Below are 22,435 nucleotides of genomic sequence, written 5' to 3' on the forward strand. Positions count from 1 at the left end.
GTAGACCTACAAGGCATCAGAGTAGTGTCCATCAGCAAAGGGTCAGGAGGCAGCAATGTACTTTTGGAGTGAGCTGCTACATTTTCCAAAAAAAAATAAAATTAGAGGGGGGAAATGGGGCATTTGTAGCCTGGACATCGGGCAGCTTTTATATGGCAAGCAATCAGCAACTGTGCTGGCAGTGCTGAGCGTGGTGCACAGCTTCTGTAGCAGCCCGGTTCATGGGTGTCGGAGATACTGCACTAGCGTAATGGAGATTGGCAGTGGGTTATAATATGGTCCATACCCTGTGATTTGTGGCAGCGGTTACATGAAGGGCTGGTTTTGGTATCTGTAGTCAAAGACATTGTCCTCATCTGCCCTGGCATGCTCTGACCTGGTTCAGCGGTGACTGTTTCAAATCCAAGAGGTTTTTCTGAGTGCATCAGCAGCAAAGTGCTTGTTGGGGACATAAGATAGCACTTTGCTTATTATGTAGGATTGGAGGAGCCTAGTACCCATGTTCCTACACCAGTGTACATCAAGCTATTAAATAAGGCCAGCAGGCCAGATAAAGAGGCATGTCCGGCCTGCAGGCTAGACGTTTGATACCCCTGCTTTAGAGAACCAGTGGGGCAGAGGACTTTCAAAGGGCATTTCAAGAAGATAGCTTTGACCTGCACTAATACCCCGTCATGAACAAGATGGAAAAGCTTGCAAACCATCCATACTTGATAGTCAGGAATAAATAGCTCCTGTCAGACCATGCTTGCTTTGGAAACATCTTAGCTACCATTCAGTAGACCCAAATGCCAATCTGGCAAAGAGAGATCTAACTAAATCCCTTTTGCCTTTGTGAAATATGGATAGTAATGTTGGTGGGGGGTTGTCTGTGGTCACTAATAAACTATTGGGGTGATTTAAAATGAGGCATTTGCTGTCTGAAGTGAAGAGTTGTCGATGCTATTTCTTTTCAGGATGCATGCACACCAAGTGTCTAATCCAAATGCTCAAGTCATCGAGTGCATGTGCTTTAATCTGGTTTTGGATCGGGGCCTAAAAGAGCAGTGGCCTTAATCTAGCCAAACACTGAAGTTCCTGTTTAATTTTCACTCCAGTGGGATAATTCTCATGCTTCAAATTAAGCACAGGTTTAAGTGGATCGCTGGATTAAGGCCTAAATGAAAATGCTAATAGCTGTTTACTGCGTTTTAATATAAAACGATCGACCCGTTATTTTGTGACATTCGATATTCGGTGTAACAGCATACGCGTTTCCCGAGCTATACTGGCCGCCGAATAAGTGAGGCTGCTCTAAGAGACTCGTTCAAGCCCGTGCAACATGGAAGAAGTGTTTTGGCAAGGACGCTGCGACCATTTTAGCGCGCTGCTAGCTGCACAAGAGAAATGAGAGCAGACAAGACAAATGCCTTTGCTGAGAACTCTAACCTAAAAGGATGATATTGAGCGCTGAACTGTCGGATGAGCCATATTGCCATAAATATGCATCCACATTAATAAAATATACAGGCCAAATGGCAAGGCCATCCGTTCTTTTTTGGAACATACTCTGCACTGACAGTGGAGCGGGGAGCTAATGTGGCATTATTTCTTCTCCTTCAGCTCGCGCTGTTATTTATCTTCCATTTGCAGCCTCTCACAGTCAGTGAGGAAAGGCAATTGCTAGTGCCCAGAAAAAAAAAAAAAGCTCTCCCTGAGCAGCATTTGTTCCTAATCTCCTTCTGGAGCTTCTGTCTTTCATCTTTAAAAACGTATCATTATTAACTCTGCATTGCTTTGTAGCATGTCGGGTGCTCAGCTGAGCGCTGATGAGCCCGATGTAATATGGGCATTAGCAACACCTAGTGACACAGGCCAGCCCCACAGTGGACAATCTGAATAGACAAGATATAGGGGTGGGAAGAACAAAGAAGGCAAGCAGTAAGCCTGGGAAGTAAACACCGAGAGGAGATTTCTGAAGCAATTTGCCGACATGTTTTTGCAGTATAGCCATGATTCGACCCAGGTCTCAGGCCAGTGCCTTACCCTGCCAAAACCAGCCTGCCTTATCTTTTCTACACACTTGGAGGCCAGGGCAGAGTTACTGTTCTGACCGGCTCATCATTCAGCAAGCCTTCTCACGGATGCAAAAACAGACCAGTGGTTTTAATGCTGGAAGGTTCATCGGGTAGGATTTTTAGCTGCGTTTCATTGCAAAAGTGTAAAGGGTTGCGTGTCTCCTGATGCACATACCTAGAGCTGAATGCAAACGCTGATGTTTTCTCAACGTGCTTTTAACTAAGTAGCCATAGGATACAATTCTGCCAAGCTGGAGCTGAGCATCGTAGTCTGCACTATTGTAATCGGTCCTGATGCTTTGAGAGGTGGCAGGGGACAGCGCCTCTGAGCGACTGGGGAGCTGCCAGTGAAATGGTTAAAAGAAGCCCCCCATGTTAACGAAGCTAAATCTCAGACTTGCTTCTCGGAGTTGTTAGTTGATGGAATAATTGAAGCAGACATCCTAGGCTTGCCTGAGCAGCTCTCCGACTGTAAATCTACCGGCCTGATTGCTGGCAGTGTGGGGAAGGTGAGGGACGCGTGTTCCTGACAGCAGCAGTAGGAGCTCGGCTCTGATCTGACACGTGGGGCACCGAAAATTTACTTCTGAGTGGGTGGATTTTTTTCCCCCCTTCCCTCCACTGCTGTAACTGCAGAAAGGTGCTGTACTTTGCTCTTATTTTAAACACGGTATCTGGAAATTCGCTGCATGCATATACACATACATGCACACACTCTCATGCATGCATACACATACAAAAAAACACATACGCGCGGACACGCACAATGCATTTTACAGCCGCAAGCTGCGTTGCTGCTAGAGTTGGGGGGCTAAAGTCCATGTGTTCAGCCAAGGAAACCCAGCATGGGAGGTGCTTTCAGTGGTACGCAGGTAGTTTAGTACCTTCTGGGCTCCTACCCTTATGCGGCACCACACCAGATCCCAGCTGCTATGTTATCCTGCAAGCCCATTGCTAGCCAGCCTTGGAAAAGACTGCTAGAGGCTATGCCACGGATGGGGCCTTGCACTAAAAGGACTCAAACAAAGGGTGTGAAAAGATCATCCTGACCCCAGCTCCCAAGTCCAGAGACTGGATAAGTCACCTTGTTCTTAAAGCAGATTAAACCTGACGGCCGTGCATTGCTCCAGGCTGTGCAAACAGCAACTGTGCCGGCTTTCCATGGTGGTACCAATCCAGCAGTAATTGCAGGAATGACAACAGGGACAGGAGTGCTTTTCCTTCTATTCTTCTATTCACTATTCATCCTGTTTCACAGACCGCCCCCTACCAGCAGCTTCTCTTTATGCCACAGTCGTCGGCTTGGTTTTGTTACAGTTCCCTGGGCCGCGGCGTTGAATGAGCCGTGCCTTTGAAGGTTCGTCTTTCAGCCTGGCCTGCGGAGGCTGCGGCAGGAGAAAGGGGGCATGCAAAGCCAACACGCGGAGGTGAGCTCACAGGCACTTAGAAGCAGCCAGCAAAGGGTACGCGGTCACTGATTGAAAACAAGGCACCTGCTGCTGACACCAAACCTCAGCTGCTATGAGCAATAACAGGCTTGGTACAAGTACCGTTTAAAACAGCCAGATACAAAGGCATGCAAAGGGAAGGCTGAGCTAGCACCGTACGCCCCGAGCACCATGTTATCTATCCGTACGCCCCGAGCACCACGCTGCTATGGCATGAGGACTCATCGTCAGGGCCAGATTGTGTGCTCTCGTGCTAGTTTTATACCTATACAATGCTGCTGACTGCAGGGGAGTTGCTTCTGCTTTACACCAACTTCAAGTCAAAGCAGGGACTGAGGGGCTGTCCCACACTGACTTAGGCATGCTTCTTTCTTCAGGGAAGTGTGGAAGCAGGCCGATCTCTACACACTACAGACAAAGTTTGTGCAAGGGCAGGGTGTCTATCTGGAATAAAAGAAAAGTCTGATGGAGGGTGGATTTGGGCGCCGGCAGCCCTGTCTCAACATCAGTCCCACCCCCAGGAGAAAAGCAGGGCAGGCAAAATGAGAGGAGAGCTGCTCTGTCCCATGAGCCAGCATAACACCCCATCCTCTCCTGGCTGTGGCATCCCACCGAGGGGGAAAAGGTAAAGCCTTGGGGTCTCCAAAGCATGTGTTCACCTTGCAGGTGCATGGTGCAAGGCATGGGGGGTCCCTCTCGATGTATTGCCCGGATCGTAGGGGACTGAAGGCATGGGGGGTCCCTCTTGATGTATGGCACAGATCATAGGGGACTGCAGGACTCCCAGACTGGCCGGCCAGCTTTGAATGTGCCCCGCTTCCAGCCCATGGGTCTGGGACAGACATTGCATAAACTGGTTTGAGCCAAAGCAGTTCAGTCCGATACTACCTTCAACCAGGTTGATCTCAAACCGGTTCCAGCCACCTTCAAACTGGTTTATGTGCACTGAACTGCTGTTCTGTTACAGGTTTAAACCAGTTTCTGATCCCCTAAACTGGTTTATGTGTAATGTCTGTCCCTAGCCATGGGGACGCAGCAGAGCAGTCACTGCCCCGCAGCAAACCTTCCCCAAGCAAGAACAGGATGTTATTCAAAGGACCAGTGGCTCATAGTCAAGTAGGACGAGATGTGGAGCATCTCTACAGTCAAATCAAAGGCTTGAGGTGGGTTTCAAGGAGCTGGCTTGAGTAGACATGGAAGCAGAGCTTCCCATTCCTAAAAGACAGCATGCAATTTTGGGACAGAGTGGGGATAGGTCTACATCAATAGGAGGATGTCTGATGGCAAAATGTGTAGCATACTTGAGATAGCTTTAATTTATCAAGTTTAGGTCCCACTATCAATTCTAGCCACCTCAATGTGCTGTGCAGTCGCTATAAATACGGGGCTGGTGCAGCTCCGCTGGTACCAGTACTCAAGCGAGGTAGCTTAGTTACTTGGGGTATGTCTGCGCTGGCTTCAGTCCCACCACCCTAGCCACGCTCTTGGAGGTGAGGGCAGACAGCAAAGGGCTATCATGCAGGAAACCATGGCACTGCTTGGCACCATGGCAATCCCAAATGCAATCATGCACCGGGGGCACTGAACGTTGCAGCTAGACTCTTAGCTGGTAGCCAGAGCCCATCCACAACCTTGTGCATGGACTGGGCATTACCCAGAAAGGGAAAGAGGGTAAATGGGAGCATGGCTCCTCTGCTCTTGTATGGACTTGCCTGACTTGCATGTCCTCCCGGGCTCCTGATGCAGCTGGGCAGCTCCATGCAGCAGCCAGTATTGGCCCACGCCATCCCGGCCTGGGCAGAGCCTGGCACGTGTCTGTGCCTTGCAGAATGCTTTCCGTTGCTGCACGGGGGAGCATTGGACTTGGCAGCTTTTGCATGCAGGAGCAGCTGTAGATCTAAATTAAAAAAAAAAAACAATGCTAAATGAAGGACGGAAAGAAAGGAAGGCGGAGGCAGGTTGCGGGGAGTATTTCTCAGCATGCCTCCCAGCCTACGCGCTGCCCTGCCAGACAGTAACAATGACAATTTCCACTACACGTTTCCCTCCCCAACATCAATTGTGATTAATTCAGACCTGTGCATGAGAAGAGATGCTAAGCTCATTCGAGCCATTTCACGTGAACAAAGCTACGTTTGGTTTGCCAACATAGTACTGTAGCTTCTCGAAAAAGACGGGTGGGTAGAAAAGGGTGCTTAATTGACCATGAAAGACCAAATGTCTAGCAGCCCGGTCAACCAGGGTGGTGAAGACACCCCAGTTACTGTCGACATGCATTTAACTAGGAGCAGAGTTTGGTCATATGTTTGAACATAACCGTTCCAACTCATCTGCCTTCCCCAGTTTTAATAGATCAGAAGTGCTGCAAAAAAATTGTGGGATAAGAGATTCTGAAGTTGCCTATAATATGATTGTAACTCCTGGTAGGAGATAGGTAGGTAGGTAGGTAGGTCTCCTACTGTAGATAGATAGATAGGTAGATAGATAGATAGGTCTCCTATCTATCTATCTATCTATCTATCTATCTATCTATCTATCTAGTAGGAGATCTATCTATCTCTATAGTAGGAGACAACAAAATGACACTTCAGCAGATCAGAAATCCCATAAAGCCTGCACTATATTTATTAGACACACAACTTAATACATTTACACTTTTTAAAGAATGCATGGCCTTGTGGTGAAATAGCCAAAGAAAGAGTGGTTATGTATCAGTATGTGTCAACACCGAAAACAAAGAGGGAGAATGACACTGAACATATGATAACTGCATTCAAAAACAATCGATGGTATTTCTGCTCCTTAAATATTGTCTTTGGCTCGACAGGATGTTGAAAAAACTGGAAAGGGTTCTGTGAAAGGTAAGGAAAATGATCGGAGCCATCAAGAGCCTTTTGCAAGGGAAGATTTAAAAACCAGATTAGGGCTCCTTAGTTGAGACAGGACATGAATAAGAAGAGAGGCAGACAGAGCAGTCTCTCATAAGACAGAAAAGAAAGGAGCACATGTTGAAATTAAGAATGCAGCAAAGTAACCCCGGAGAAAAGGGAATACTGTTTTGTCCCATGAAAAAAAAATCCCCTGTAGAGCTCGTTGCCCCGAGAACTGGGCAGCCTGTGCGAGATCCCGATCACGTTGAGGTGAGCAGAGATCTGCTACTTCAGTGAAGTTGAGATTTCAACCTACCGCGGGCTCAGTGTCGATAAGAAGATAAGAGAAGCCCAGACCACAGGTCTGTCTGGCCCCCTCCTGCTTCTCACAAAGGCACGGGGTGGATGCTGAGGGGATCTTATCCATGCATGGCCTGTCCAGACCGATTTATCGCCTGCCCTCTTCTATTAAAGTTTCCAACATCCAGAGGCCTAAAGAGTCCTAGTTTGGAGATGGTAGCCCTGCGATCATGTTAATGTCCACTGATAGAGCTATCCTACATAATCCTTTTTGGAGCCTGACTGAACCATCAGCCTCTGCAACATCCAGCAGCAGTGAATTGCTCAGGTCAATAGGAATATCTATAGTTATGTCTGCTAAACGTTACTTAAGATATAACCCCCTTCCGATTCTTTGCAAAGCATGTATCATTCTGCAAATACTTTTTTCCCCTTTATCGCGCCTATTCTATATTTCCTTTGGTCACAATTATACCACCCCTTTCCGCTGCATCCTTTGGACCACCTTAAAGAGTAATGCTTCTTTTTTTTATTGTTTACACAAGTCAAATGACTCCAGAACTGCAGGCATTAGTTGATTAATGAATCTCCCCTGTGCTTTACAAAACAGGCAGAGCTTTAGAAACGAGATTCTTCCTTTCATCTTATAAGGATATTAGATTTTCACTCGAATTTTGAAATAAGACTGGAAACCTTGATGCCCTTAAGCCACCGAAATCAAAAAGGACAGACGTGAGTGTAAGGGAGAGCATTACAATATTTATAAAGGGCTTGATAATTCAGGAAGTTGTAAAGTCTCCCCACTCTGTCTCATCCAAGAAACATAGGGCTGCACATTTTAATTGTACCACTGCCAGATCACTAATATTGGAACAGGAGAAAAGGGGGCAACCCAAATGTCCTCCCTTTCCTGTTCATGCGGGGTAAATTATATCGATGGTGACTTTGCCAGCTGGATTAGGAAAGGGATTGAGGTGTAACAGCCGTGAGACAGTCTCTCGGGTATGCTGCAGAACGTGTGAATCGCGTTGAAAACTTCCTTGCAACAGGATTAATCTCTGCAGTAATCAGAGGAGCGTTATTTTCCATAGATATTACATGCTATTTCCACAGGTATTACATGCTATTTCCATAGGTACTACATGCTAGTTCAATTTTCAATCGGGGTTTGCACTGGCGGATCAACACGCTTGGAGGTGACACGTCAGCAAAGGCAGTGGGACAAGGATAATGTGATCCTGCATCCTTTTTAACACAGATAACATCTCACAGCATTTTTTTTTTTACAAGCCAAATCTTGTGACGCTCTTTAGAGTGGAATATACCCATTTCACAGGTGTGGGTTGAAATGCCGTGTCCAAATTTTCACAAGAAAATCAACAGAAAGACTAGCGAGAGAAAAAAAGCACAGGAGTCTGGTCACTCTGCAAATCTCTTTATGACTAAGATGTTTTCAGATTCAGGTCAGCCTTTGATTTTTTTTTTTAATTTGATTTCTTCTTCTTTTGTGCATATATATTCGATCTGATATACGAAGGAGTATTGATAGGGAAATAATTACAGTGGCCTTCAAACTCCCTCTCTTATTCCTTCCCCAAACCTTAAATCTCAAATCTCACTTCTGGAGCACAAGTATTTAGTTAGCTACTGTGAGACCATTTTTCTCCTTCCCCCAACTTTTTCCATATGCTATTTGAATGGATTTATAACGCTCGGGTTTATTGCATCCTTTGCAGTTTCCTGCATATCCCAATATTACCGGAATCTTATTATGCAAATAAAAGACCGTTTCTGCTCTGAACGAGCTAGCAATGACTTTGCTAAGGCACCCTGCCAAAATTGCTTCCGCGCCAAACTCTGGTTGGTTATGAATTAGCAAGTATATGAAATAGCCCAGGTTGTTGCACATCTCTGGTTCGCTATTCCTAACCTGTTCTTTTTGGTGTGTGGATCTCAGCACGGCATTATGTTTCTCCCTGTTTTTAATGACCAACTGACACTAGATACCACTGGCATTGACTCAATAGATACCCTGCAACATTTTGGTTGCCTCCCAATGCCACCTTTTCCAGTCGCAGTCTCTCAGGGTACATATCTATGACAACTGAGAGGTGGCAACAGTGAAACTCATACCTAGAGTCTCAGGCAGGTTTGTGGACCCCAAGCTGAAGCATGTGCTGCCGCAGCTAGAATTGCTAGCGGTACCTAAAGTTGCTAAATTAAAGCTACCTCACATACGTCTACACGTTTTGCAATCAAATGGTGAAGTAGACATCTCCCAACTCTGTCCCAAAATGAGGACACCCAGAACTGCATGCTGTATTTTAGCATGGGACTCTGCTCAGAATAGGCCTAACCTCTGACTCCTATGGAAGTCGCAGTGGGTGCGTCTACACGGCATGCTAGAAATGCAGTGGACTAATTCTACTGCGCATTAGCGCGTTACAGTGCAAGCCATGCTAATGCGCAGTAGAATTAGTTTGCTGCGCTTTAGCGTCACCTAAAAGACGTGCACCGGTTCTACTGGTTTTATCAACAGCACAGCGTTATTTCTGAACGGGAAGATTTGCTGTGGTTCGGTACTCAGTGCTGTAACACTAGCTGGATTTCCAAATGAGAGCCCCAAACTGCAATGATTTACTCACGTACCTTATGTGCTAGGAGCAGCACCCACGGAAATTATAGGCTTGTGCACAGAAGGTAAATTTAAGCAAAGCTCACAAACCTTTGCAGGACCAGACCCGAGCTCGGAGAAGGGCCAAATGTTGTCAGCATCCAAAACAAATTGTTTCAAAGAGGGCGGTGCATCCATTGATGGTGCGCACAGGGCTGCATTGGCTCCACATTGCATTGCATTGGCTCTTCGCCCCGGCTTTTCACACTGATGATCCAGGCGCGGTGATTTTTGATGACTTGGAAGCTCAAGTCTTCACATCTTGTGCTGTTGCTATTGTCGCACGCAGCGGGGTGGTGATCTGAAGGCTATGCTCTGCAACTCCACATGCCAGGATGAAGAAAGAAAAAAATCGATCTTGGGTAATGAAAGGCAGAGCTGTTGGCACAGAAAAAAAAATCACTAAACCAGAGCCTTGAAGGGGTTCCTTCAAAAATTCATGATTACAGAATGGAATCCAGTCTCCAGCAATGGTCTGAAAAAGACCTGGGAAGGAAACTGCACAGATCAAAAGTCTGGCTTTTTCTTTAAAAAAAAAAAAAAAAAAGAGGGGTGGAAGAAGGGAGGGATAAAGGATGAATCTCAGAAGGATGCTAAGACATTGTCCGTTGCCTGCAACTCCACACCCAGCATTTCAAGCTACCTTCAACTCCCTGAAGGGAGGTTCAAAAGAGGATGGAGTGACACTGCTCTCAGTGGTGGCAGACGACAGGACAAGGAGCAATGGGCTCCAGTTGCAGCAAGGGAAGTTGAGGTTGGATATTAGGAAAAACTTGCTCACTTGGAAGTTAGTAAAGTGCTAGAACAGGTGACCCATAGCAGTGGTGCAGTCTCCATCCTTGGAGGTTTCTAAGACCCAGGTAGACAAAGCCCTGGCTGGGATGATCTAGTTGGGAAGGGTCCTGCTTTGAGCAGGGGATGGGACTAGCTGACCTCCTGAGGTCCCTTCCCACCCTCATTTTCTGTGAGGCTATACCTTTTCTTTAATTAAGACATTTTTTCTGGTTTGGGGTGCTGTTGTTAGGTCCTTCCAAAGCCAGTTTCTGGCCAGTCTTACCATATGCTCCAAGGACTACCATGCAATCACAGGCCATATTTCATCCATAGGTGCCAATCGTGCATTCATTAAATTGTGATGGATTCGTCTTCTATATTTGAATTTATTTGGTGGACACCCGTGTTGATGGTGCTCACAGAAAAGTACCTATGTCCTAAGGTTAGCTGTAAGCTAAATAACCATGGCACGTGGTGTCGTGCTTTGCTTGCTAGCCCACTGCAAGGATCAGGATGGTTCCTGCAGGTCAGATTAGGGACTGGTTGAGGGGCTGCCAGCTCAGGTGATGCCAGGGTTAGAAACAAGAGAAACAAATAATTCCAGCACTGAATTGGCGTGCTGGCTTTCACCCGTGATAGATCCTGAATTACTGGGCCCTTGCTGTTACATCCTTCTGTATAAAGAAAAGATCGTTATGTTTCTGTAGTTAATTGGGTATGATTTTTCACACCCTTGATGATGTGGTTAGTTAGCTGCTTGGAAAATGTGGTCAACTTTCCACCATCTCATCATATCCAAATTCCTCGTTATTTTCCAGGTAGCTAATGCAGATGTAGTTCTTTTCATGCAAAACCATCTCTGCATTTCTGCTGGTTCGAGACCAAACCCAAGTAGAAGTTCTTGACACTTCATCTTCTTGCTTACTTAAGCCTGGCTGCGTTGCAACTGTGATAGCTCCAATTTGCTTAAAGCTATTTTTGCCTTTTGGTTGCAGGGTGGTAGGGAACAACTCCAAATTACTTTTGCATGTGTGGCATCTGTGTCATGACCAGAACTTTTAGGGCAACCAGAGGATTTGCTCAAATCCACAAATAACCTTTCCCTGTCATTCAATGCTACCGTGAATACACTGTGCACTTCCTTTAAGAATGCTAATGTGATCATTCAATTGTAGGCTTCAGCCCAGAAAAGCGAAATAAGGAGAAAATGGAGTCTCGGTAATATCCTCTATACGCGTGCTTATTGAAATCTGTTACACAAGGCTTAAAATCTGCAATAGGATTACTCACCTGAACAGGGAGCGTGGACGTTGGTGTCTATCAGACGTATGCTATAGATCAGGAGGCCTCCAGGGCTCTAACCGCAAGGACAGCTGACTTAGTATAGGTCATGTGAATAGGTGGAGATGGGCTTGTCATTTCCCACTGCACTCTGTGCAGCCCACAACGTGTTTAATTTGGAGTAAAAATGAGCAGCCAGATAGGCCCAAATCCTATGTCACCTCTGCATGCAGAAATGACACTTAGACAGCTACTTAACTGCAAGTTGGGCACTTTGGCAGCTTGTATTTGAGAGATGGGGAGGAGGAGAAAAACTAATTTAGCACAACTAGCCAAAGGAAGAACTAGCTTCCAGCTTCCCTTGTCTTCACGCAGTGGAGATTTGAACCTCGATTTTCTATTTCTTAGCCCGGTGCTCTATCTATCATGTTGCCTCCAGCCCTCTTTTTGAAGCTGGGCAACCAGGATGGGAATGCACGGTTTGCCAGGAGACACGTTAATCAATTGAAGTGCGGTTGAATCTCTTCACGCACCAAGAAAACTGCAGGGCCTGGCTTCTAGTCCCTCCTGGCTTTTTCTGCATTTACTAGTCATGGGATAAAATGGGCAGATATAGCACTGGCATAACTTCTGTCTAGCTCAGTTCATACACTCCCTCAGGTTAGTTCTTCTCTTCTGAGTCGTCCTACATAGCTTTTATCCTAGTGTTCGTGTCTCCTGCTTCAAGAGAAGGGACTGGAGAGTGGTTTGACCATGGCTTGGGAGTTAGCTCACTCATGGTGGTCATGATGGAGATTGAAAAAAAGGTGTGAATCCCTTCCAGGGAGCACTACTATTTGTATCCTGGGCTACTAAGCAGGTGCATATCTATTTTTTTCCAATGAATAGTTCCTGGTTGGGGGTGGGGGACCTGTGTAAAAAGATATACATGCATCTAAATCTTCCCTGGAGCCTGAGTACAACATCCTAGGCAGGCTCTGCTATGAAGCATAGGGCAAGCCTGGCTACATGCTGCAAAGATGCCACAAAAGAGAAATTGGATTTAACCTGTAATGTATAGCCAGGCGATGGTGTGAGTCACTCCATCCTGGGCTGAAGCTACACCTCAAAATAGCTGAGAATGAGTTTACACCTGTGTACCAGCAGTGTGTCCAGACTCCTAAACCAGTGCAAACCACCCTGCACCGTCTAGAGGCTAGGCAGCGTGCTCGCTTGGGACAGCTGGCTGTCTCCACTCATTCCTCTTGTGTAAAACCTGGGCTAAACACCGCCGTACTCGCATGCCAGGCGTCCACAGCCTCTGCTGCCCACTTCGTGGTTTACTTCCATTGCCTCGGCTCTAACTGTGTCCCTTCTCAGTGCCGCTGCTGTACACCTGGTCCAGAGACGGGCCTGGAGGACAGACCTTATGAGGAAAGACTAAGGGATCTGGGATTGTTCAATCTGGGCAAGAGAAAGCTGAGGGGGGACTTGGTGGCTGGCTATAAGTATATAAGGGGTGAATATTGAGAGCTGGGAGAAAAACCGTTCACTAGGGCATGCCAAGGGAGGACAAGGAGCAATGGCCATAAACTGTTAGAGGATGATTTCAGGTTGGATGTAGGAAAGAACTGCTTTATGGTAAGGGGACCAGAATCTGGAAAAGACTTCCCGAGGAGCGGGTGCAGTGCCCAACCGTGGGAGTCTCTGTTTGAGCTCAGCAGTATTCCTGCCCAGAGCAGGGGGGTTGGGCTCGATCTTTCAAAGTCCTTCCAGCCCTTCCTTTCTATGATTTCTATTATTCTGTCTGTGGATAGAAGAACATCTTTGGGTGGTGCGGCGGACCTCTATGGCAGCCATCAGGGGAGGTGGACCCGTGCACTTGTCCCTGCTCTGGGCCCAAAACAGCTGGCTCACTTTGCAGCCTTTAAATGCAGCTCTCTCCTGTGGTGTTTCTCTGGTTGCCAGTGACTGAAACCATCAAGGTTAATACTCCCTTAAACCAGAGTGGGGTGTGTGCACGCGCGCATGTGTGTGTGTGTGCGCGCATGTGTGTGTGCGTGCACGCACATGCATGTGTGCACACATGCATACTTTTCTCTCTCTCTCCCTCCCTCTCCCCATCTTATTTTGTGTGTGTGTGTATCTATATATCCATATATGTATATGTATATATATATATATGTGTGTGTGTGCATCTATATATAGAGATAGATATATCTATATCTCCATATATCTATCCATATATCTATCTCTATATATCTACATATATATAGAGAGAGAGAAATATCTCTCTCTCTATATATGTAGATATATAGATATATGGATAGATATATGGAGATATAGATACACACACACACACTTAAAATGAGAGAGGGAGGGAGGGAGAGAGAGAGAAAAGTGTGTGCATGTGTGCATGCACACATATACACAGAGTCATGGGCATTTCTTTTAAAGTGCACAGGCTGGTTCTATGTGGTGTGTGTGTGTGTGTGTACACACACACACCCCAAAGTACTTTGACTCATGAATAGTTTGCCCTTAGGAAGAGCCTGATGCAGGCAAACACATCCCATATGTCAGACCTCGGTTGCAGTGTTTATTAGCAGCAGCCGGTGCTCGGTGCTCTCCTCGTATGATGGAAAGGGCTGCCTAAGCACTCCTTCCTTGGCTGCCTTTGCTGACAGGGAGCAAGGCCATCTCTGCTGTGTGACGAGCACCCCCCAGTCCATTCCTGCGCGTGCTCTGGACCACCGCACAGACCGCGTAGCTTGGCCACCTAGTCCTCCAACACCTATTTAGTTCCCTGGCTACCGCCGCAGTGGCTAGCCTGGGCTGTCAAAAGCAGCAGAGGCACAAGCTTCGTATGCTCCTCTCACCCCTGCGCTGTGACTACTTTGTGCTGAGACACTTCAGCTCTTGCTCTGAAATCCAGGAGGGAAAGCATGGGTGCCCCAACCCCCTCCAAGCCCAGACTTAAGCAAGGACTTCAGGCGGAGTGCTTAATGGCTTGACCATGCATTTCTTCACTCCAATACAAATAAAAAATAGGTATTAGCTAAAATAATGTAGCACACATATGCAGTAGCTAATGCAGTGTTGGTTGAACTGCTAATCATGGGTGCAGCCAGCTATTCCTGTAGGAGGTCATGTTCTTAAAAGTGAAGGATATGCTTATGTATGTAGTTGCAGTAGGGCACCAGCCCTGCACCCCCACCCCATTTATACCCGGGGTTTTTTGTTATTTTTAATCACTGAGGGTGATGGCCCTGCTGTTCTAGATCTCACGCCCAGGGCAGCAGCAGTAAAACACAGGCGGCACTGCTGGTACCATTCATAATGAAGGCTTTCCTCACCTCCTGGCCCCATCCTTGTGGGCTAAACCAGGAGGATGGATGTGTGCTATTCAGCTGAGGGTAATGATCAACAGTGCTGCTTGCAGACCGGCTGCAGTCAGGAAACCGCTCGGCATTGCTGCTACCGCCACTGAAATTGGGGCTTATTTCAAGGTTACAATGAAAGAGAGAGAGAGAGAAAGGGGGAGTGGGGGGGCTGGAGAGCTTGCAGGTACAGCTCAGGAGAGCTCCTCTTTTAATGGCATGTGCCGCCGCTCGTGTTCAGCATCGCAGCCGCGTTCATTGGCATTGTATCTAGGGAAGGGGCAGGTAAAAAGAGCTTCTGCATGAGCGGAGGGAATTGCCGAGAGAGTGTGAGATCAGACCCGTGTGCCTTGTTGAGCGGCCGGCCGGCATGATCCTGCTGCAGGGTCGCTCTCACTTGTCCCAGTCCGGCTTGTTATCGTGAACAAGAAAGCAAAGGAGCATCGGGGATGAAGACCATTGTCACAGCGTTTCTGTTTCCACTCCTCTCCCTTTTCATCCTCCTGTTGCAGCAGGAGAGTAGCCAGCCTTTGACAGCAAGCGCTGGATTAGGAAGGCCCCTGCTCTCCCGAGGCTGCCAAATGCAGCCGCTCGCTCTGGAGTCACTCGGCTTTTTAAGAGGGAGACGCACAATGTAAACGCTGCTGTGGTTTCGCTCCTGATCTGAACCTCTGGTTCTGAATGCAGCCAGCCCTTGAGCTGCAAATTAGTGTCCGTATGCCATCATCAGGTGGTGGCGCGGTGTCATGTGCTGAATTAATCGTTCTTAATTGGATGCTAGATGTTACACGTTCCTTATCAACAGAGCTAACTATGGACAAAGTAATTGTGTGTTGGGGGGGGGGGGGGTGTTTAGAAATCTTCTAAAATACAATGCCTCTCCTTTTCTGAGAGAGAAGTGAGTTATCAATGAATTAAATAGTTACTGATTAACATGAAGGAAAAAGGAGGAGATGGTTTGCTGTATATCCTTTGTTGAAGCACTTCCAAGTCAGAGCGGGGTTCGTATTCTTTTTCTGTCTCCTACGTGGAGACAGCAGGGCAAAAGCACTGTTAAAATACTGCCTCTTCTTCCGAAAGGATGATTTGAGGCACTGGCTCCAGCCATTTCAAGCTGATGACTCATTGAAGCGCAACCTCTAGTTTCCTGTGATTATTTAAAAAAAAAAAAAAAATCCCCCAAATTACTGTCACAATTTATTTCTTGTGATACTCTAGACCTGACACGCCACGAGCTCACTTCATGCACATGAATGACTCCCCTGCAGCCCCTGGCACTTCATGTACAAGGATGACAAGTGCAATTAAACCAAAGATCTTTATGAAGACTAGGCTGGCCTTTTACCATAGCCACGACTACCAAAGAGCAACACTGCAGCAATGGGTCCTTTGTAAACCCCTCGCTGTTACGCTAGAGGAAGTGGGTTTTTTTGGTCAAATCTGTTTTTTTTTTTCTTTTTTTAACATGAAAAAGTTCACGCTACATCTAACGAAACCTCCTAGAGCTCCATGGTGGGTACCCTCAAAAGTGTGAGGGGCCTGGGTGCAATTCCTGGGAAGTCAAATGCATGGCAGCCCAAAGAGCAGCCCGGTGAATAGGCTATTTGGGGTGGGCGTTCATGCCCCTGGACATGAAGCTCCACTTTGCTTCGACTAACTAACGATTCTTTCAGCAAAGCAAAGATGTGCCAGTGCCCTCGTGACTAGGATGTTCATAAGGAAGGGAAGAGCCCGGCGTGCCCATCTGATGCCTCTTTCTGATGTGCAACCGAATTGCCCAGGTCCTGGGCAAGCCCTTGAGCAACTGAGCTATTGGAGAAAAGGGTGGCACTGCTGTTGCCACACCTGCCTCCTCGTCCCCCAGGTTTTAAAAGATGGGTGGGGGGGCTTCTGTTGAGCTGCATGACCGTGGCATGGCCGAGATGCCCCTGGGCTTGCACGGCTGCAGACCCTCAGGCATCTGTAGACCAACGCTGAAGGACCTGTAGTTTTAGCACCTCCACGGTGAGTTAGTAGCTGAACTTGTTTCTCGTTCTGGGCCGAAATGCTGCCAGCTTATTGACTCCAGCCCAAGCATGTGCTGAGAGGCAGTATTACAACCAAGGTGCCTGCTTTGTGTTTTAGCCCTGATGTCCTGTAGAGTCAGGCCATTGTAAATAAAGGTAAGGCTCCCTCTTTGGCTGATGGCCCCTTGCAAGGGCTTGGTGTTGCAGACTGGGTCTCTTCTAGCTAGGACAAGCTTCAAGGAGAGCCAGCCTGTAATAGGCAAGTGCTAATAAAAGGTTGTATGTAAATAACTGAGACTCAATGGGGGAGCTACCCTAAACTACCTGCCCAGCAGGTGTTTGGTCAGAGACCCTCTACTCTCCGTGCCCTGGCTTGGAAGTTTTAACGGGCATTTCTTTTTTAGCAGCTTGGGGTGAGATCTTCCCAGACGACTTGGCCATGGTGACACTCAGCATTGCCCCACACACGCTTTGAGATGAACATGTCCGATGCGCGAGCTCCCGCTACTTGCAATGGGACAACTGCGCATGCAGTGGCTTAGCTGCCGAATTCAGAGAGACCAGGGCTTGTGATTCCCTGCATTTCCCCAGGGATGTCCTGCAACCTGAGCTGCAGCCTCATATTTGGGCTTGTTTGCTCTCCTTCCAGCCCTGTCTGTCTTGCATTGCTTGCTACCTAAGGTCAATAGGCTCAGCTCAGCCTATAGGTTGGGGGAGATGTGGGCCAAGGAGTGCCCGCAAGCCCTGCTCCCCACTTCCTGGGCTCTAACCGTATCTTCCAGCCATGTTTTCAGCCAGAAAAGGCTGCAAGGGCTGAATTCCCTGCTGTCGGTACACATTGGCAACCCCAGAGGATGGGGCCTCTCTGGGTGTGGGCTCAGCCAGGGTAGCAGCATCCCTAGGCACAAACTGAAGCTGAACAGTAGGTACTTATGCTGGTTGTGTGGTGCTGAGGGACTCCTGGCTACCTACATGGGTTTAAGCAGGGTTTTCATCGATCGCTGTCATGGACGGAGGCTGCCGAGCTTCTCGGCAAATACCCTGCTTTATCAAGCCAGTCGGGTCAAGAACTCTTCATTGAAAGCTTACTCGTTGTTTCCCAAGATTTTGTTCTCCTGCCTCGAGTTGCTCCCTGTGCCATTTCACAGGTTGCAAATGATCTTACTCTTGTTAAGGTTTCTAGGGCTACTGTTCCCTAATTGGAGCCCCAAGGTTTGTCAGATATGTCCTTTAACTGTTGAGGATCGAGTGATCTTGCATGAACAGATGTGCGTTTCAGCACCACAGATACTGATGTGCGACTCTCTTACAGGAACATTTTACCCCCGAATGCAAGTTCAAAGAATCAGTATTTGAAAACTACTATGTGACATACTCTTCAATGATCTACAGACAGCAACAGTCTGGCAGGGGTTGGTACCTGGGTCTTAACAAAGAAGGCGAAATCATGAAAGGAAACCATGTGAAGAAAAACAAACCCGCCGCGCACTTTCTTCCCAAACCATTAAAAGGTAATATTTTTTCCTTTTCTCTCAGCTTCCATGAGCTAATATTTTATTGCACCAAAAATACTGAATTGCCACAAGTATCTGTTTTAAGGGTTGAACCATTTGCGTAAAGGGAATATGGCATCCCTTATCCAACCATTAATGTAATCAGGTCTGGGGTGGGGTAGCTTTGACTGCTTCCTCTGCTGTGTGATTCGCTTTGTGCCTCCAGCTATATGTTAACTCTCGTGCCTATACCTCCCAGTGCGGCCATTACATTTAATGAAGATTTCACCTGGAAAGTCCTAACCGCTGGCCCACTGATGACGAGTAAATCTGTGAATTGCATTAACTGTTTTGTTTCATGCAGCTTAGGAAGAGGGCTGATTTTGGCTTGTGTGCATTGGTTATCATTCTCTCTCTACTGCTGTTGAATACTATACACAATGTATGGGGGGAGACAGATGATGCTTTGCAGAGAAGCTAGGTTTACTTAAGTGACCTGTTAAGGTGAGTAACTTATTAGAAAACAGAGAGGAGATCTCCAAGAAGCATTACCAGATGGATGTATATGCCATTTTTACACTAACTTTGCAGCCTGTGTTTAAAACCAGGTTTTCACCCGTTGCACCCATTGTGCCTCAAAAAACCAAGGTGCAATAAGTGCACCCATTGCACCTCAGAAAACCAAGGTGCAATACGTGCAGCCCAGAAAAACCAAAGTGCAATAAGTGTACCCATTGCGCCTCAAAAAACCAAGGTGCAATAAGTGCACCCATTGCACCTCAAAAACCAAGGTGCAATAAGTGCACCCATTGCACCTCAAAAACCAAGGTGCAATAAGTGCACCCATTGCACCTCAAAAGAACAAGGTGCAATAAGTGCACCCCTTGTGCCTCAAAAAACCAAGGTGCAATACGTGCAGCCCAGAAAAACCAAAGTGCAATAAGTGTACCCATTGCGCCTCAAAAAACCAAGGTGCAATAAGTGCACCCATTGCACCTCAAAAACCAAGGTGCAATAAGTGCACCCATTGCACCTCAAAAGAACAAGGTGCAATAAGTGTACCCCTTGTGCCTCAAAAAACCAAGGTGCAATATGTGCAGCCCAGAAAAACCAAAGTGCAATAAGTGTACCCATTGCGCCTCAAAAGAACAAAGTGCAATAAGTGCGCCCATTGCACCTCAAAAAACCAAGGTGCAATAAGTGCACCCATTGCGCCTCAAAAAACCAAGGTGCAATAAGTGCACCCATTGCACCTCAGAAAACCAAGGTGCAATACGTGCAGCCCAGAAAAACCAAAGTGCAATAAGTGTACCCATTGCGCCTCAAAAAACCAAGGTGCAATAAGTGCACCCATTGCACCTCAAAAACCAAGGTGCAATAAGTGCACCCATTGCACCTCAAAAGAACAAGGTGCAATAAGTGCACCCCTTGTGCCTCAAAAAACCAAGGTGCAATACGTGCAGCCCAGAAAAACCAAAGTGCAATAAGTGTACCCATTGCGCCTCAAAAAACCAAGGTGCAATAAGTGCACCCATTGCACCTCAAAAACCAAGGTGCAATAAGTGCACCCATTGCACCTCAAAAGAACAAGGTGCAATAAGTGTACCCCTTGTGCCTCAAAAAACCAAGGTGCAATATGTGCAGCCCAGAAAAACCAAAGTGCAATAAGTGTACCCATTGCGCCTCAAAAGAACAAAGTGCAATAAGTGCGCCCATTGCACCTCAAAAAACCAAGGTGCAATAAGTGCACCCATTGCGCCTCAAAAAACCAAGGTGCAATAAGTGCACCCATTGCACCTCAAAAAACCAGGGTGCAATAAGTGTACCCACTGCGCCTCAGAAAACCAAGGTGCAATAAGTGTACTCACTGCACCTCAAGAAACTAAGCCTGGTTGTGCATGTAAATGGGGGAAATAGGAAAGTTAAAGGTCCATTTTCTCATTTGCTTGTCTAGACCATTTGTGCAAATGGAGGACCAGATCACCATAGATCAGCAGGCTTTCACTGAAGTCAGCAGGGCTCTGCTGATTTACAGAGGCGGAGGGTCAAGGCCACTGAGTCTCTTGAACTTCAGTAGTTAAACATTGTATTTTAGCTGGTGCGTCAGTTGTTCCCATCTCTAAAATCTTACTGTGTGAACCTCTGAAATTCTCTTTGCATAAGTCAGTCACGTGTTGGCAAGTGGAAAAAGAACCTCTTGAGCGCATGTATCCAGGTAATGAATGCATTTCTGTTACAAAACCTGTGTTGTTTATTACTTTCTAGATGCCATTTGGAGCTATAGACTTCCATACACCCTAGCACAAATTGTATGTCAACTGTGCTGATGTGCTGCTTTCTCTTTCTGCTTTTCAGTGGCCATGTACAAAGAGCCTTCTCTCCACGATCTCACAGAGTTTTCAAGATCTGGGAGCGGGACCCCGACAAAAAGCAGAAGTGTTTCGGGAGTGTTAAACGGGGGTAAATCCATGAGCCAGAACGAATCGACGTAGCCAGGTTCAGGCAAGCCAAGTGCTCTATCAAAGGAACCTTACCTCGGGATGCAGTTGAATTCTTACTAGCAGTCTTTCATCCAAAAGTTCAGTCGTCAGGACAAGCCACCGAACTTGCATAGATCACTTGTTTTATCAGCCATTAGATCTTCTGGTTGTCAAAGGATATATCCCAATAATGTAGAAGATGCTTGTGCATATCATGAGGCACTTGAATAGCCAGCAAAACATACCTGCGGAATAACTCTCGGAGAAGAATTGTCCAGCTCTCTCTTTCTCTCTCTCTCTTTCTCTCTCTATGCTTTGTGGAAAACTAAACAAAAAAATAAACATTTTGCAGCATTCACTGCTGATAAGAATTTGCTTTCCAACTAAGAAAAAAAAAAAAAAAAGACCACTTTTGCTCTTCAAAGGAAATTTTAATGCTTATATGTTTTATAGGGGCAAACACAAATAATGTAAACTCTGTTGTTTTCTTGGCTTACCGTTTTATATCTAAGGCTTGATAAAAAAAAAATGTATCCTTTAATTTGGAATAGTGCAACTTTCTGCGTTCTGAACTCCAATGGGTCTTTAAAGCTGTATCTTTCAAAACATAATCGATTCAGGGTTGGAACTGAGAGTCGGTGTCTCAGCCTCAAGCAAACAGTGTTCTTGTGATTTTAAACACAACGAAATATAAAATTTTTATAGATTTGTAGTATTCTGGTCAAGTTCTTGTGCTGACCCCAGTCTGTAGGAATTGAATTGTTTTGTTAACCCGAGTCAGTGGAAGATAACACACAGGGAGAAACTATCCCCCCAACGTAGCTTTCTCTTAATTCCATTTTGTGTGTCATGTTAAACTATTGTCGTGGCTTCTTTTCTAAAGACAGAAACTGTGGAATTAAGGTGACTTAATTTTTTTACGAGAAACGTCTTATTTGTAAAAGTCCTTCTTTCACTGTAATGGGCACGTGAATATTGTGTAGGAGGAAGCGTTAGGATCGGTTACCCCTAAACAACGTATACTTATACATGCTATTGGGAAGGGAAAAAAAAAAAAATCGTTTAAAAAATTTAGTTAGGTTTCCATTTAGGTCATCGTATCTGTTGCATGGGAGAAAGTTGGAATATGGGCCTAGAGTTGCATGACGTGTAAGATTTTGTGCGTTAATCATCGTTGGATTCTGTGCTCCAAAACTGACATCGTTCTGTGCAAGCAGGTTTCTGCCTTGTGCAAGAGTTGTTATATTATTTGTTGTATACACACCCATGCACTGAATAAACTATTTATATTAAGATGTACTTTTTAAAAAAGTTTGCTGATTTATTATGTGATGGAGAGCCTCAATTTTGCTGGGGGCGGGGGAGATGATATGTGCATATGATGAGCGTTATTACATGCTTTATGTTGAATGTTAAGTGTTTTTAAGTATCGTTTTATGCGAGGGGGTTTGCCTCTGTAAAGCCAAGCCCTATCAAGTGCTTCCACTTGGGATGCTTTCTGGATCCATTCTTTTCTATCCAGCCGAAACGGCAAACTAATTAGCGGTGCATCACCCGATAAGCTCCCCGGCTGGACTCTCCCAAGACGGCTGTGTTTGGGACCCACCCTATAAGCCCCATATCCTTTTAGCTTCCCTGGGTTGCAGAAGACTCTTGCTTCTCTGGCCCATTTCTTTGGTGCAGAGGATTTGCA

General features: G+C 46.4%; 1 protein-coding gene across 4 annotated transcripts in view; it reads left to right on the top strand.

The window, feature by feature from the left end:
• Positions 1-22,041, top strand: part of FGF13 (fibroblast growth factor 13) — a 333,006-nt gene extending 310,965 nt beyond the window's left edge. For all 4 annotated transcript variants that reach the window (XM_014601275.3, XM_014601293.3, XM_019492860.2 and 1 more), the window contains 2 exons: positions 18,082-18,280; positions 20,618-22,041. In XM_014601275.3, coding sequence (XP_014456761.1) covers positions 18,082-18,280; positions 20,618-20,754 — 336 coding nt within the window. In that variant the 3' untranslated portion in view covers positions 20,755-22,041. The remainder of the gene's footprint in view (positions 1-18,081; positions 18,281-20,617) is intronic.
• Positions 22,042-22,435: the final 394 nt, after the last annotated feature.

The sequence above is a fragment of the Alligator mississippiensis genome, chromosome 8 (assembly GCF_030867095.1).
Source record: "Alligator mississippiensis isolate rAllMis1 chromosome 8, rAllMis1, whole genome shotgun sequence".
Lineage (NCBI taxonomy): Eukaryota > Metazoa > Chordata > Crocodylia > Alligatoridae > Alligator > Alligator mississippiensis.